This window comes from Falco cherrug, chromosome 1 (genome assembly GCF_023634085.1).
Source record: "Falco cherrug isolate bFalChe1 chromosome 1, bFalChe1.pri, whole genome shotgun sequence".
In the NCBI taxonomy this organism is placed as follows: Eukaryota; Metazoa; Chordata; class Aves; order Falconiformes; family Falconidae; genus Falco; species Falco cherrug.
Genome location: NC_073697.1, coordinates 16,210,551 through 16,227,769, shown reverse-complemented (window position 1 = coordinate 16,227,769; position 17,219 = coordinate 16,210,551). Strand labels below are relative to the sequence as shown.

The window sequence follows — 17,219 nt, the reverse complement described above, 5'->3', positions numbered from 1 at the left end:
ATTCCCTTTTGTGTCACCATTTTAGGTGATCTGTAGTCAGTCACACCTGGGTAGAATGGAAAAAAATCAAGGCTGGGATTCAATTTGAGTCTTCAATATAAATGGTTTTCTAAGAAACAATCAAATTACTCCTGTCTGCTTCAGGCACATTTACCTAATTTTTTTCTTATTGTGTAAGAGAAATGGCCCATTTTTCTGTCAAAAAGAAAAAAAATAGTGTCAGATAAAGTGATGTTACCCTTTTCAGATTCCAGCGTAACTGGTTTTCAATTATGTGTTCCTGAAATGGTGGGGCTATTGTTAATTAATGCTATTGCAAGTATAAATTCAAACCACCTAGCACAATTTGTGGAGGTTACATTTTGTGATGGCTCACTTCCATCTTGCAACAGGAAACTCTGGAACCGATTATTTTTCTTGCTTGATTCATTACACTTCATGGTCATACATCTATCAGAAAAAAGCATACCTCTTTAATAATATGAAGCTGCACAGCTGATGGGGCTTTTTCATGGGAAAGCATGTAAAACGTTTTATTTCATAAAGGACAGTGTTAGCTGGAAATAAGATTTGCAGGAAGGAAAAGAGAAGAAATAGCTGTAGCGCTGTGAATAAACAGTGCATTTTTAAAAACAGCTCGAATCATAAAATAAAAAGGTGAGGAGGTTTCACTAAGACAGGAAAACAATTTGACCTTTATGAAAGATATTCACACTATGTATTGCTCAGGCCTTTTGATGCTTTGTTGATAAAATCAAAAGCTGTTTAGAGCAAATTAGAGTTAGCTTGATTTTGAAGCAATTGAAAATATGAGAACAGTTTGCAGCAGTGATAAAACAGACTTTTGCTCTCCCATCCAAGGACATAGTTGTTTGAACTACAGTCTTTATTCTTTCTTCTGTTTCTTCTGACCCAGTATTATTTCTTCCTCATCTTGTGTTTTTGCATTACAGTTTAACAGAAAAGCTTTGCTGAATGAAACAGGGTTTGTTTGGGACTACGGCTTTGTACGTATTTCTAAAGGGATTTGCAGGCAATCTTTATGAGTACTGCTATAATTTTAGTAGTCCTCTCACTTGCCTATTAAATACAGGGCAGAACAATAGTAATTACTGCACGAATACCAAGGTCCCAAAGTAGTACCATTCACTTCAGTGAAGAGCTGCTGTGAAAGCACATTTGAAAAATAACCCATGGTGACAAGAGATGGGGAAGAAGGGAAAGAAACTGCAGTTCAAAGGGCTTTTTCTGAGGGAGCATAATTCTTTTATGTGTATACAAGATTCTTTCCCCCATTGTTTGCATTTTCAGTACAATAAAATAGGTCCATGGAAGTGCCTTGTGGGCAGAAAGTGAGTTCTTTAATGGAACGGTTTATATGACCGAAGTAAAGAAAGGCTGTGAAATAAGGTATCGCTGGGAGGCTGGAAATGAGCTGGATCAGCTAGGAGGAGATCAGCTATACAAGGGGTTGAAGGGAGGAGATTAACCATGGGATCAGGCTTGGAGAGTAGCAGGGGGCAACAAAAGACCTGCAAGGTATAGCAGGAGAGATGTCAAGGAGTATCAGTGAAGACACAGTATATTTTCTGAACTGGAAGTTTTAGGGCTGACTTCCATCAATGTCCCTGTGCCAGTGCAATGACAGTGAGGGACCACCAAGGTATTCAGGTGTGTGCTAGTTTAACTTCTGTTTTGTTTGTAAATCCAACATTGCTTCGGTGAAGTTGAGCTGGTGTAGTGGCATATTATTTTCATTATTTGCCAGCAGTAGTTGTACACAGCAGTGGAAAACTATTCATTTATTTTTTCAGGTTATGTTTCTGCTCTTTCAAGACTGCTGCAAACTAAAACCTGTTGATTTTATTAAGCATTTCCCTTTTTAAAGTTTTCTTGAGAAAGTATCACTTTTTCAAGGATTTATTTTGGTTTTTTTTCCAGAAAATATATTTTTCTTATCCCTTTAAGTTTTTTGATGTTTATGAAGCTCACATTCTTTTCCTTTTAGGTCATAAAAGGAATTAGTGAAAGAAGTAAGGAAAAAGAAGGCGGCGTATGTTTCCTTTTGTTCCAAAATATTAAGAATATAGAAGATAAAGACATTTGACATTGTTTTCACTTCTAGCATTTCACATTTTGTCTTTCTTTCATACATTGCATACCCCAGATCTCAAACAGACTTTTGTGTACATGCTAATACTGTCTCGAGACAGGTCCACTGCTTGGTTCAGTAACCCATGTTATCATTGAACTCTGGCATTAAGAAAATAAGTCAGTAACTTTGCTCACATTTTCTTTTAAACAAGATATCTTTGTAGACCTGCCTCATCCCGTGTTCAACCAGTGAAGTAAAATTCATCTTACCACCGCTGCACTGACCCCCCCACCCCACCCCCCCAACCAAAACATACCTAAACCAACCACCAACCCCTCATCCATGCTTGTCAAAAATGCTGTCTGCAAACACAGTATGAGAACCCTATTTATAACTGGATTTCTGCCATTCAGGTTAAAGACTCCATTTTCTTCCCTGGTGAGGTGTGGGTGTGCTAACCAAGCAACTGAACTGGGTGAATGATACTGTGATATTACAGTTTCAAGATGTTTCAAGATTTCTAATTCACAAAAATAAAGCTGATGAGACCATCATGACATAAATACTTAATATTCCTCTTAACACAAGCAGGAAATGAGACCAAATTTTTGATGTATTTCTTGAATTACTGTAGTTTTCTAAGTGCTCTTGAAATGTATTGTGTGTAAAGAAACCTATCTCTGGGTTGGGTAACTGGACAAACACGTGCATTCTTGATTCTTCAAAGCAATTGCTTTACTTGCCAGTATCAAGTTAAACCCTAAAGCCTAGGAAAAGTGTAAGGACATATAATGTCAACATATCTTCCACTTTGTTTTGACCAAAATGTAAAACTTAGTCTGAATTTTTTATGATTTGAAAGATGCTTAGAAAAACCACCCAACTTTAATTGAGGGTAAGTTTATTATAACTGTAGTATGGGCCTACTCAGTTGCAATATATACTAGCTTCACCACAGGACATTTTATCCGGTTTTGCTAAGCAGAGAGCACCATAATAGAAAGTTCAATTTACAGAGAGCATGCTTATTTCGAAGATTTCATGCATGTAGATGTGTCCAACACGAGCTGGAATAAAACACATAAAATGTGCAGCAATGCAACTACCTTTTCTAAACAAAGCAAGGTTTTTCTGTTTGCTGGTTAAGTCAGCATTAGCAGTTCTTAGAAATGTCATTTATGAAATGTCAAGCTAATTACTTGTAATATCAACCCTGAAAAGTAAACCTTTGCAGGTGCACTTCCAGAAGCCTTATTCTTCTCTATTCACAGTCCGTCTGGTACATTTCATGTTTTTTTGTAAACAAATCCATGTTTTTCCAAAGACACTAAACTACGTGCTAAATTTGTATCTTTATTTAGACTATAGAAGGATATTTCATAATACTTTAATGAAAGGAAATGCAAAATATATTTTTATTTTAAATAACCAGGTTTTTAAACCCTATCTGTGATACACAACAAAACAAAAGAAAATATCCTCTGTCTGGAAGGGACCAGTTCCACTTCTGTGGGGTAGTGTGGATTGGTTTTGTTCTTGCTGCTGAACCTGACACCAGGAATACAATTAGTACTGATTCAATAGCTGTTTCTATACCATGAATCATTACATCTTGCACTGGCTGCTTTGTGCTGGTAGTGTGCTACCAGCAGGAACTGCACTGTTAGGAAGAGTAACAGACCTCTTTCTGTTGAGCAGAAGAGGTTAGTAGAAAGGAAAACAAATTTCAGTGTTGTAAGTGCTTTGTCTGCAATGACATGTACATCTGTAAAAATGAAATGAAAGTTTATAATCGGTAGAAATAAAAGAAATGGACTGAGAATTTCTATACTGCTTAGACTACAGAACAGAATTCTTGCTTTTAAAAACTCTTTAACAACCTCTGAAGTAGTCTAAGTATGTATCTGCAAAGGGAAATGAAGATGAGTACTGTCATGGTGTGTTAGTTAAATCTAGTTTACACACGTAACCATAAAGTAAAATTGCAGGAGTTCGAAGGAGCTAGCATAGGGTGAAAGTTGAGAGTAGAAGGGACAGAAGTTGAAGGTTGGAGATGAAAGAGCTTGGGATTAGGAACAGTAGTTTTTGCATTGATAGCTGCTGTACTTACACGTGGGCACAGATAGTTCCCATTCTGGAAAGTTTGCATTCTGCATATCAAAAAGGCAAGCAAAATCAATGCATTCACAAAATAGACCAAAACTGAGGTTAAAAAGTCAGACTTTACTAATGTTTTGACGTGACAAAATGCAGTCTGAACACTGTATATTTTAGTAGAACCTGTTAGGTTGTAATTGTTCTATTGACCCATATGGGAGTTAAGGTCTTACAGTGCTCAAAATTCCATTAGACAGATAGCTAAGTCTTTGTATACTTTTAAATTTTGTCCCAGACAAATCACATGTCAAGGAAAAAAGTTAATCAGCAAGTATTTTCAGATGAAGTTTAAAAAACAAAAATAGTACCTAACAAAAGTAATTTATTAACATGATATCATAGTTTTAAATGTTATGAGCTTCTAATAGGCTCATGAATGCCTTTATATCTTGTATTACCTGAGAATTGCAAGACATCATAACATTATGTTCATTCTGGAATATTTAAATACTTCCTTGCTGCACTGAAGTTGTACTTTTAATGTGTTTATATCATATAATCTCTTACTATGCATACACAAAAATATACATTAAAAATTACATAAATGTATATAAAGGTGCATAAAAATATCCTAATTCTATTACAGCCTCAGCCATGGAAGACTTACAGAAAACACTTATTTCATGTTATGCAACTTTATTTAAAATAAATGTAATGGAAGTTGAATTGTTAGACAGGGATTGAAATCTGTTTTGGTGCTCAGATGAGCCACTGTCTTATTTATGCTAGCCTGGCAGTGTAAGAGACATCAAAGTGGATACAAACTTCAACCTCATGCATTCTATAACTGCTTTATATTTCTAGATCCTGGCCACAATTTTTCCTGTTCACTGTTTCAAAGCACTCATAGACTGAACTTGATAGATAAAATCGAAATGCTTTGAATTAATTCTCTAACATGAAGTTATTAAACTAGCCCTCTCCTTTAAATTATTCATATGAACTATGAACTGCTAATTCTATATTCTAGCTAATAACTGCTTGTAAGTACTATAGATTAAAAATGAGTGTCCTATTAAAAAAGGCATTAGCTAGCTGTGATTTTTCATCAACTTGCTCGTCTTCCCTCCACGCACTCATTTTTGAACTGAAATTATAACTGGTAAAAGAGTGCTTTTGTGGGAAGCCTGGTTTAAACTCTGGATTTTCTCACCTATTTATTGAATCACATAGATATATCTTTCACAGGATTCCTGCAACAACCCTTGACTTTCAAAAGTGTCCATGAATGTTAAAAGCACTCCTGGTTGACCTTACAGAAATGTTCTTTATGGGAAAGGGCTAGATAACAATGCCTGACAATAAAAAAGAGCACAATGGAAGTTCAGAAGAGAAGTTAGTTTGGGACCTAATAAAAGTTCAATAAGTGTCAGAGAACTTGGGAAGGTATAAAGAATATTATTTTGTTTATTTCTTTTTTAAACTGAATTCTGACTCACAGGTCCCTGGAATTGCAAAGGGATGCAAACTCATTGTTATTTCCTCAACAATCTTTTTTTGATATTGCTGATATTTGTTAAGTTCTCAGGCTCTGGGGTAAATGGTGTTGTGCATAATGGAAAAATATGTTGCCAAGCTGTGGGAATCAACAACAGCAGAGAGCCCCAATGTGTTGTGATCTCTGAATGTCTCTGCATTAAGGTATTTGCCTGTGGTCAGTACATGACTCCTTTATCTTTCACACCTAGGTGTCTCAGACATTTTTAAAATATAATTTCTTATCATAGAGGAGGGATTAAGGCAAATACAAGCAATAGACAACGCTCTGCAGTATTTCCTAAATGATCAAGGCTTTTAAAAGTGACTCAACAGAACTTTGCAGTGGATTCCTCGAGTTAGGCATTCACAGACAGAATTAGAAGTGTAAATAAGAAACATGCTTAACCAAATAAACAAAAGGTGCAAAAGAAAGAGATGTATTTTTAAATCCTTTTATTTCTTTTGTCTAGAGGCTTAACTCAACATCACTTAGCTGCATGTTTCCTAATGGTATGCTGTGCCTGCTCTATCAAATACAGATATGTTTTTTAAAAAATACAGTCTAGGAGGTCATTCAGTCCTCAGTAACTTAGTAATTAGGCTCATCTCTCCTGGTAGCAGCCATGAGACTACCATCAGTTCCCTGCAGGAATTAAAATTATGTTACATTAGAGACAATGCTGAATCTAGCTGGCAGCGATGGCAACTGCTAGGCTGGCAGAGTTTGCAGAAGGTATCTGACAGTTTAGGAAAACAGATGAGCATGGCCTGAGTATTGTATCACAGCATTCTTTTCATGGTCCTCTTTCCTGAGTGTTTTTCATCTTTTATCATTCGTGAATCATTGGCAGAATTTTTGTTGATTTTGGGTAGAAGGCTAAGCTGTGGTGTGCTATTAAATGTATGTTTTGTGGCCAATAGGATAAAATAAAGTTTATATAATAAAATATTTATATATTATATTCTTATATATTTATATAGTTTTTATAAAATAAAATAAAATAAATTATATTATGTTGTTAAGGGTTAATATGGAAAATGCAGAAAGAATAATAAAGTTTCTTCATAAATTACTGATGCAGCCTCATCTGAATTACAGTGTGCAGTCCTGGTCACAACATCCCAAAAATCATGTGGCAGAAGCAGGATGGCCCTTTCACAGTCCAAGGGCTTGAAAAAAATTACTTGGGAAAAACTTCAGAAATGAGGACAAAAATAGGGACATTTAAACAGGTACATATGTCACAAGCATGCTGAGTAGTAAAGAAAAGATGGATAAGCAAATTCCATCTTCATGTGCTCTCTTGTTCCTAATGCAAAAAAACCTAAAGGGATTTTTAAAAGAGAAAGTAACTCCCCATACTTCTCATAAAACTGCAGTTACTTTTTGAGTTTTTTTAAAAGTGAAATTACTTATACCAAAATGTAAAAATATCAAGGATAGCTAGCCTCATTATTAGTTATAATACTAAAATGTGCTAGTGACATTAAACATCATGATTGAAACCCAGCCAGTCTAGAGAGGAGAAGGAGCTCTGTTGATTGGAGATTATGGTTTGCAATTAAAATTTTCTCAGAAGTGTTTAGTGTGTGCTGATTTTGGAGAATGAGTCCTGGACAAGAAGCACAGTAGACCTCTTTCACTAAGGCAGCTTCTATTGTTATTTATGTAATGGGCAAAATTGGAACAATTAAGGTTTTCATTTCGTTAGCTAAATTTGATGCTGTTTTTCTGAAATGGTCACATCTACTGTGGAGGTTAAGCTACTTTGATCTCCTTGGTGTTGCAGTACACTCGTTGAAGTCAAGATTGTATTTTCTTTTAAAAATCTAGAGCAGAAAATTCTTTCTGCCATCGGTATCAAAACTATTGTGGCATGGGTTAAGCATGTTACCACTTCAAATTTGTATTGTTTTATACAGAACATTACAAACACAACCATCTGATAGAATAACTGCTTACAGTCATTCATTTGTACAAAAACATTAGATGATCTGATTGTTTTTGAGAACTTTATAGTTAAGTACTTTACCTTACAATATAAGCTGGCAATTCGTGATCTTAAGTAAAGCATACATTTTCATTAAGTAAGGTTGTATAGGAACCAGGAATTCAATGCAGTTGCAGCTGACAGGGAAGGTTTTTCTTAGAAAATAATGTAGTATATGTGTATTTTACAATTCAGAATATTTTGAAGGTTGAGTATGTTACCATGTTAGAACAAGAACTAAGTTGTGACTTGGCACAAGGCACTCATACTGACTGTGGTGGAGTTCTCGTTTGGTAAGAAATCAGACTGGCTCTTTAAAATACCTTCAAAAGCAGCCCTGTTCCTGGTTTCAGCCCTGATCTGAAAAAAGGTGCACTAGTTAGGTAATTTTCAGGAGATGAAAGAAGAGTAAGTTTTGCAGCCAAGCTACTTGAAGAGAAGAAGAGGAAACTGCTAGTTTTTAGCATGGTAAGGGGGATGGAAGAATGCAGAGTTGCTTTTATGCCTTTCTGTAGAGGTATCTGGATAAAAGTCACGCTTTTTATTTTTCCTTTGAATATACTTGTGGGACGGCATTAAAGGCTATGCAATGAGATGCAGACTTCGAGATTTTACTAGATTTGTTGTCATTGATCTAGACAATAAGCTTGAGAATATTTGAAGTGATTTATGGAAACTCCTGACTGACCTAGTAGGAAGCAGATGTCAACTCCACTTCTGGGAACCGAAGCTTCTAATTCAATAGCTTGAGTACAAATAAATTACATGAAGTAATTTGGATAAATGATGTATTTTTCAAAAACACACTATCTTCCCAACAGGCAAAGTATACCAGGACTGGAGAGGCGTGATTGCACCAAATCCTGTGAAGTAGTACAGCCAAGTGAGGCAAAAAACCCATGAAAGGCAAGGAGGTATGTAAAATGAGCAAGTATTATCAGGAAGGATCAGCATTGTGTACATGAGGAATGCTTGCATTTTAGTAATGAACTTGTCTTTCTACATCAGGGACCTATAATACAAACAATCTATAATACAAACAGGGGAACAAAGTCTATAGTTGGAGCAGTAGCCAAGATTTTGAGTCCAGAAAATTCTCAGCTTACCAGATATCCTTACGTTATTATGAGTACTACGAGTCCATTACCATGGACAAAGCAGTGCTTCAGTTTTGGTGGACTACTATGAGCAGAACTTCTATGAATGTAAGTCTATTGCATTATATATGTGCATATGAGTTATTACATATAGACTGTCATATAAAGAACTGTTTTAAACTAAAGCAAACAGTACATCTAGATTACTGGACTACGCAGAGTTATGCTGATAGTCACCATGCGTTAGATAACACTGGCTAGCTTCAAAATGAATTAACTTTATCTAACTATACACTTTCTTTAAGAAGAGGGACATGTAGACTGGTATTTGATTTCCAGTATCTGCATCTTCATCACTATCTCATTGTTTTACCAACCTGATTTTTACAACACAGTATCCAGAAATGTAAGCTTTTTTCCCAGTGGGTTAATAAAGCTGAACTTATTTGACCTAGCCTCATGTAATGTAAGGCAGAAACTAGATAATATAAATCACCATACCTTATAGCAATTTTAGGAAATATTTTATGAAAAATACCAAACACTGCAAAGGGTACAGGTTCTCAAATTCATATAGTTAAAATGAGGTAAAGCTCAGAAAGCAACAGAAACATTTAACAGAACTTTGCACATTCTATACACAAGACGTAGAAACTACATGGGTTTGAGGTACAAAGATTAAATGTTGAAAGTAATTTAAAGTAGCAAGCAGCTGTTGGAGGTAACTTCCCTACTTAAATTTTTCTGTTTGACCTTAGAAGTGAATAGGTCCTCCTATTAAATAAGATAATCTCAGACACATTTTAGCCTTTTGGAAAACACTTGTGAAGACTGAAAGGCTTGCAAGAAACAAGAGTGGAATTTTTGTTTTTTCTTTAAATATTTCTTTTGTTCTTAAAAAAGGGTATCTATGTGTGAATAAAGCAGAATATAAAAGAAGAGCAAAGGTTTGATACCTTAAATTGACTTGGACAGGATTCTGGATAGTGGCAATTGAAATCCCAGCACCTCCTCAGTTGAGAGTTTTTATCCCTAAAAAGTGTCTTAGAATGATAAGTACTTTTAAGTAAGTCATCCTCAGACACAGTCAGATAAGTGTGCTCTGTATACTTTGGAAAATACTATGAACCTAACTTTTCTATAAACTTTTCTTTCTGTACTGTAATTCAGTTCTCTCTGAAGTTGTCCTAACAGTCAGTTAATTCACAAAGAGAGAGACTTTGGACTGATAAGGGTATATTTTTACCTAATGAATTCAGGATCTTGCTGTAGGCGACTGTGACATTTAGGTATTTATTAAGCACTAGTTTTCACCTAGGTTTTTTTGGTTTGTTTTTTTTTTTTTTACTCCCACTGCTTCCGTAGGAAAACAGTTCTTGTCTCCTTTGGTCATCAGAAACCTTCAGTTTTCATCCTAAATTTAGGCAAGGCGAGTTTGTACTTGCTCTTTGTTTTGTCAACATTGCCATTTGGTTTTATAGTTTTTCTCCCTCCTTGACTTTTGACGCCCACTCCTGCCTGAATCAGTTGTGTCCAATGTTAGCCTTTGGTTCTGTGGGCTGAAAAAGGTGAAACCACTTCTTTTTCCCTCTCATATGAGACAATCTTCATTGCCGTAATTGTCCTAGTAGCCATTTCTCTGTAGTTTAAGCAGTCAGAATTCACCTTGCAGGAATGCTGAGTAACCACAGTGATACAGAATAGAACAAACCCCAGAGTACCGTTAAGCTTTTCCTCATTTGGTATTTCTAGGGTCAAACCTACTTCTGCTCAGCTATGGCTTATTGTCATGCTGGGAATTGTTGAGGCATCCACACCTTCCTCCTCCACTGTTATCTCTAACTAAAAACGTTGTACAGAATTTCTTCTCTTTCATCATATTATAAACTTGCACTTTTACTGTTCACTCCGTTTCTATAACAGTGTTTCTATTTCCAGTGTACAATATCATTCAGTTCTTCTTTTCCTATATGATGCTTTGGTCTTCCAGGTTTGTTGGTGCTGTACTGTGTCACTTCACTCTGTACACTCTTATTCTATGCTGAGCACTAACAGTAGTATTATTATGTTCACTGGTGACACAGATTTTGGAGAAAATCTGCCAGTAACCTCCTGGTAGCTCATAGTTTCCTGTTTAGATGAGTGCACCACTGCCTGTCTTACTCAGCTTCTTATCCACCTTACAAATAATGAGAAACCACAACCAGAAACTAAATCAGAGTTACAGTTGCATAGCTGAAAAATTAATTTTTGTATTTGAAAAAAAAGACACCTTTAAAAGGGTAAATAACTGTGTACATATGCAAACTAAACAATTTGTAGTTGTATTTTGAGATTTAGTTGTTCTCCATCTTAATGGTTTTATTTTAAAAGTGGCCTCAGAAATGATCTGCAAATTGGTGGCTTATACTGTTGTTTCTGGTTTGAAAACTGTACCAGAAAGTGTGATTGTCTAAAGATCTCGTGAATGACATTTGTCACTAAAGGCTCTGAGTCTAAGATATAGTTTGTGGTATGGAATGGGCCTAATGAAGATAAGATTGCTTTGATAATATTTCATTTAATGTTTTGTTAAACAACACTGATAAGTGAAAAAAGCATTCAAGATTACAGTGACAGCGACAACATGTCTCTAGAGATAGTTCAATGACACTATTGTATTCCTAAATCTGTTGTCAATATTAATGACATGCCCAAAGATGTCATATTTAGTCTCTGCTACAAGTCTAGACTGATGGTGACTAAAAGCAAAATGTAGCATTCAGCCTTAAAAGTATTCTAACAATTGGAATGTCTTAGAAATATATATTAATATAATTTAAGCTGCAGTAAGGTGTTGACTAAAGAAACCTGTGGACGTATGGAATGACAGAGTGAAGTAAGCCTTGCTAGCTGGTGATGTGCAAACCTTTCTGAGGAAGCCTTCTTGAGGGAGAATGAAAAGTCCACAGACTATGCTCACATTTTAAAGATAATACGGAAAAAATAGAAAAAAAGAGAAATAAAAATCAGATGGGATGGGATAGAATTGGTGTCCTTGTCCAGCTTTAGATCAAGAATAGTATTTGGAAGAAGTATTGCTGAATGCAGTAAGTTTTCAGTGTTGACAGCATGGGAGAATGTTGGGGAGTCTAGATAAAACAGGTGACATCTTGCCTAGAGAGGCACCTGATCATTAAGTATAAATTAAAATTTCATTTTATGTTTATTTATAGCATGTTGTTTCTAATCTTACATCAAAACTCTTGGCCTTGTCTTTTGTCAAATAAAGAGTTTCTTGTTTATTAAGCTTGCTTGGTGTTAAGGATCAGATAAGCATGGAATGCTACTTCCATGGAATGAGCAAAAGGAATGACTAAGGGTCATGACCAGACATTGCTGAGAAACTACGTCCCAGGATGAGTTTATGGAACTTAGGGAGTCAGAGTATCTCCTGCTACACCGCAGACACTTGTGTTGGGAACAGGGGCCGACTTTACTGCGTAGTGCTTATTGAAAAGTGTTTTTTTTCAGCAAGGGTTAGCCAGCATTTCCTCTACAAGAAGCAAGTAACTGGGAATTGTAAGGGCCCTTTCTGAGAAAAGGCTCTGTTCATTGTCTGGGTGCCAGGTGTCAGAGTGATTATGCCTTAAAGTGTAGGGAGGAAACAACTAACCCTAAATCTGGCTCTCTGAGCTCACCTGCAGATCACTTATGTGCACACCTGTCTGCAACGAGGGACATGCCCAAAGCCTCCCACTGAGGTGTATGCCCAAAGCCTCCCACAGCTTAAGTATCAGGGAAGAAGAAACCTCAGATAAGCATGGAGGAAGTAAACAGCTTGATGGAGTGTGAACTGGCTGTGAAGGTGCTTTACTGCATGTAGGCACTTTCCAGGGCAGAACTTAGGTGGAGAAGCGATTGTATATAACCAGGACTTACGTATGCGATGGGGGATCTCATGTGGGGTCTGTGCCTTCATGTGCCACAGGGAAATATGCCCTGACTTCAGGCAAATCCTGAAGCTGTACAGCTGAAATGTCATCCCCCCTGAAATGAGTTTCGAGGGCATTTTTGTCAGGAAGAATTTCTCAGGTCTAGAATATCTACTGTAGGGAGGAAAGGAGAAAAACAGAAATTCTAACCCTCTCGTGAAACCAAGCATGCAGAGGGGTTTTGGGTGGGCTGTGAAAAAGTGAAGCTGAAATTACTTCGCTGATTCATTCAAGGCATTTTATTAAATGTGGCTTTCCAACATTACAAGTGAATGCCTTAGCCACTGTGTAGCATCTCTCAATTCTGTTCTGCAGCAAAACTAAACTTAAAAATCTTGACACGTCATGTGAAGTTATGAGTGAGGCTACTATGAATGTGTTATCCAAAGAGGACAGTACTATTTACTTGTATAAACAAAGCAAAACTACCTTCTCAAAAGAGGCTTTGATGATAGGCCTGTATTGCCAATGCAGTTATGTTGTTTTCACAAATAAATCTGGGGGATAATAATCCTTTCAGTTATTTTTAACAACAATTCAGCTATTTTTTATACCCATGTTTCTGGTAGGTAAGTTACCATGTAAACTTACGTGCTTGCTTTGTGGTATTTTTATTTGATTAAAACCAGTTACATTGTCTGCTCTACCAAGAATAAAATAACCTGGATTAAAATGCAGACAAGAACTGGGGAAGAAGTGGAAAGCCTGTCATGCACAAAGACATCTTTGTTGCTGAATGTTTCATGGATAAGAAAATCACCTTGCAGACTGTTTCCATGTTTGACTGCCTTTTCTTTAGTAAGAAAAGGCAAAAGAGATCACTGTAGCTTTTGAATCTGGATAAAACAGTGAGTATGCTCGGAAGGTGCCTGTAGCTTTGCTTACATCTACACGCAAGGTGTATTGTTGTTTCAGAATGGGTTTCATGTATTCTCTGAATAATTAACAGAAAAAAAAGTGAGAGTGATTCATTAAACTTTAAATTGTGTAATAAAATATTTCCCTAAAGACACATGAGGAAGAATGGGTTATAGACAAGATGTTACATTACCAGAATGCCATTATTTTAAATTATTATTTTTTCGGGGGGGAGAAGATACAATATAGCTGTGGTGTTTTAACTGAGATAGCTGCTTGCAATTTACACTTTAGTAGGGTTTTGCACTTGACCTAAAACAGGAGACAGTTATTTAAATTGAAAGCTCTTTCAAAGCTAGCTGTGAATTACCCATTTCTGCATTATGATTCAAGGCTGATAAAGAGTTCTAATGTTTATAATGCAAAGTGGTTCCATGGTTCAAATTCACCAGTTTAGACAGAATACCATAATAATTTGAATTGAACAAAATATGAAACATCCTTTTCCACTCTATCATCTCTGATTCACAATAGAATGATCAGCTTCTATTCTTCTCATTGATGAATGATGCCAGTTTCAATGTTCCAGCATGCCGCTGCAGGTGTTTTTTTCTGTGCTACCTTGTAGACTCGGCAAAAACTCTTTGTAGATGACCCAAAACAACCTCTTTAATGCACTTTACATTCATTCTTAAGATTAACCTTTACTGCACTGTCTGTTCTAAAGTAACAACCATTAAGCTTCTGATATACTGTGACAACTGTCATGTCAATCAAAATCACTTAATTGTTTCCTTGTGTTACTTTATCTGTTTGTATTCCTCTGTTTTCTCTTGATTTTTACTGCAATTGTGAATTATCCGAGTAATTGTTTTGTACTTATTGTATTTAAGCAGTGTCCAGCATTATGGGACACTGGAAGCAACACTAAGTTCTTGAGTTTCTGTGGCATGGTACCACTAACTATAATAGATGAGCTGAATTTTGTCTCTGGTTGCAACCTAGTCACCTCTTCCAGTTTTTCATATGGCACTCTTAGTCCAATTTCTTCTAGGCTGCAGTGATCTATGTTCTTATTGTAAAAGTGTGGGTTTTTTGAACTTTGGGGCAGAAGTCATAACAGTCTTTTGAGTCATCAGAGTCCTGCATTTCAGCTTCTCCCCAGTTTCAGAAATGCTGGAAATTTTTCATTGATATCTTGAGTAATTTTTCATTCTTCTTGTAGATGAATGTATTCATTGTATCCATATATATCCTGTCCTAGTAAGAAGGTTTAAGGTATGCCCAAATAGATCTTGGGCCCTGGACAAATGAGGAAGCAGACTAGCAGAGCTGGAATGGAATCAGTTTGCTATCCCTGATTCTGGAGTAGCTTTCCATGCAGACATTATTCTTAAATAAAAGTTACTTCTATTCCAGAATAATTATTCTGCTCACAAAGCAGCACCGGCTCTGAGACAAAGCTGAGACTTCTAACACTTTGTAAGCTTATCTCTGAATTCCTGCTGTGCAGATGGCACAGTGGGCTGGGGAGCAGCAGGACGGGGAAGCAATAGAGGAGTTGGCAGGTTGGCGAGGAAGATAACAGGTGGCTTGTGAAGTAGAAGCAAGGTCTTTATTGCAGGCCACCCTTGTCTTGGGCAGAATAGAACTTTGAATTCAAAGGGAGGAGGCAGCCTCACATGAAAGTATATGCAACCTACTGGACCACATACTGGAGACTTGAAAGGTAGTTTGGGAAGTAAAGGAAAAGAATTGTGAACTTTTGGATTGCCCTAAGTAAAAATTTGAAATCAGGAGGGGGGAGGAGTGGCTTTCGAAGGGTAGCTACACACTGCGAAGGGGGACCAGCACAGACAGAGGGCTGTGGAAGAAAAATAATGTATGAGGTCTTCAGATGAAATAGGGAAATAGGGTTCTTTTGGGTTTGGGGTTTTTTTTGGTTTGTTTTTTTTTTTTTTTTTCTCTCTCCTGAGCAACTTTATCAGAGTACAGATTGCTGTAACAGCCAATTAAATTCCTTTTGCAAGTGGGAGGCAGGAGGCAGGAGACTGAACTCAATTGGCAAGTGGCTTATCATAGTGTGAAGTGGGAACAGCTCATTCCGAGTCAACCACATGCTTCACTACGCTGTTTTATATGGAAGATTCTGAGAAGATAAGTAATTTGACTGCTTTGTTATAGCAGTGGATCAAATAGCCTGGCTAGTGTAAATTGTAAAGACTTTTGCGTGTATTTCTCACTTTTCAGGGGTTGATGATATGATTTTCCTTATTGTTAAAAGGGAGCTTAATTCAAGCTATGTGGTCAACTTCCTTTTAGAAAGTAAGGTAAAATATACCTTACTTAAGTATTCTTAAAGTAAGGTGAAAAATAGTTTTCACTCAGATGTATTAAGCCTTATGGCTAGCAGTCTGCTGATCAAAGTTTTATCTTCTCAAAATGTTCATTTTTGAAATGAACAACACTTGTGTTTGAAACTTGATTCATGAATATCAGAGATATTCAGAGATCTGGTCTTGGCACATACTGATCACATGCATAGTAGGATTTTATGTTCTGTTGTCACCTCATAATCAGAATCACAGTTGGAGGCCCTAAGAGTCCCTTGGACAGTGTCTTAATAGCATTTGGGAAATCTGTGAATTACTAAGATACATTTGAAGTAACTTAGAAAGTTACCAAGTATCTATCTTGCTCTGAATCCATACATTTATATCCAGACATGTGCAGTCACTTACTGTAGTGTTGGACCTTTGCCCAGAAATTCGTTTTTGGAGAATGACTCTTGAGGTTTTATGCAGACAGTATGCTTATTGCACCTCTATGTCCACTCTTTTCTCATGTTTTCTCTCAGACAGCTGGTGTTAACATCCAGACTGCATTAAAATAATGTCACATCTCAGTTGCACAAGAAGTGAAATTTCATCTTCATATTAAATCATAGATGGTGACTTTATTAGGCATTGGCTTGGCTTCAGACCACATGAACTAAACTGTAGATTGCCTTTCAGCATATACCTCACATGCCTGACAGGGTTTCCAAATAGATGAATAGGGTTGATAAAATGATAGGCTTTAGCTACTCTAGTTCTGGGAGGAGCAACTTGAGGATTTGAATCCCTAGGTCAAAACCAGAAGTGAAAACCAAAATACAGCAAGATGGTATAAAAGGCAACCAAACTGGACAAGACTGCTCGGTGGTGACACAGAACTTAATAAATCAATGACCAAAGAACTATACACCTATAAAATGAGGTACTAAATAAGACTACTTCTGAGCATGTGCATGTGTTTTAGATCTCCCACCAGATTGTTAACACTTCATTGCACTGGTGGCTGATGATCTTAAAATATATAAGCGTACAGAGCCAGGTTTGTTTGCACTAGCAATTGCTTGAAGTGCATTAGCAGCCTCCGAAGAAGAATGTTTTTCTCTAGCAGTTGGGTAATTCGTACCTCACTGCTTGAAATCTGCAATACAAGTCAGTGCACTGACTTTCAGCCTTTAAAACCTTCATTCTTTGATTAAAAAATGATAAGCAGTGTCTAGCATTCAGGCTCTGTG

At 36.6% G+C, this 17,219-nt stretch overlaps 1 protein-coding gene across 1 annotated transcript in view; it reads left to right on the top strand.

The window, feature by feature from the left end:
• IQCM (IQ motif containing M) overlaps positions 1–17,219 on the top strand; it is a 116,280-nt gene that overhangs the window by 17,239 nt on the left and 81,822 nt on the right. The window contains 3 exon segments of the mRNA XM_055726345.1: positions 8,544–8,587; positions 15,165–15,219; positions 15,902–15,976. Coding sequence (XP_055582320.1) covers positions 8,544–8,587; positions 15,165–15,219; positions 15,902–15,976 — 174 coding nt within the window.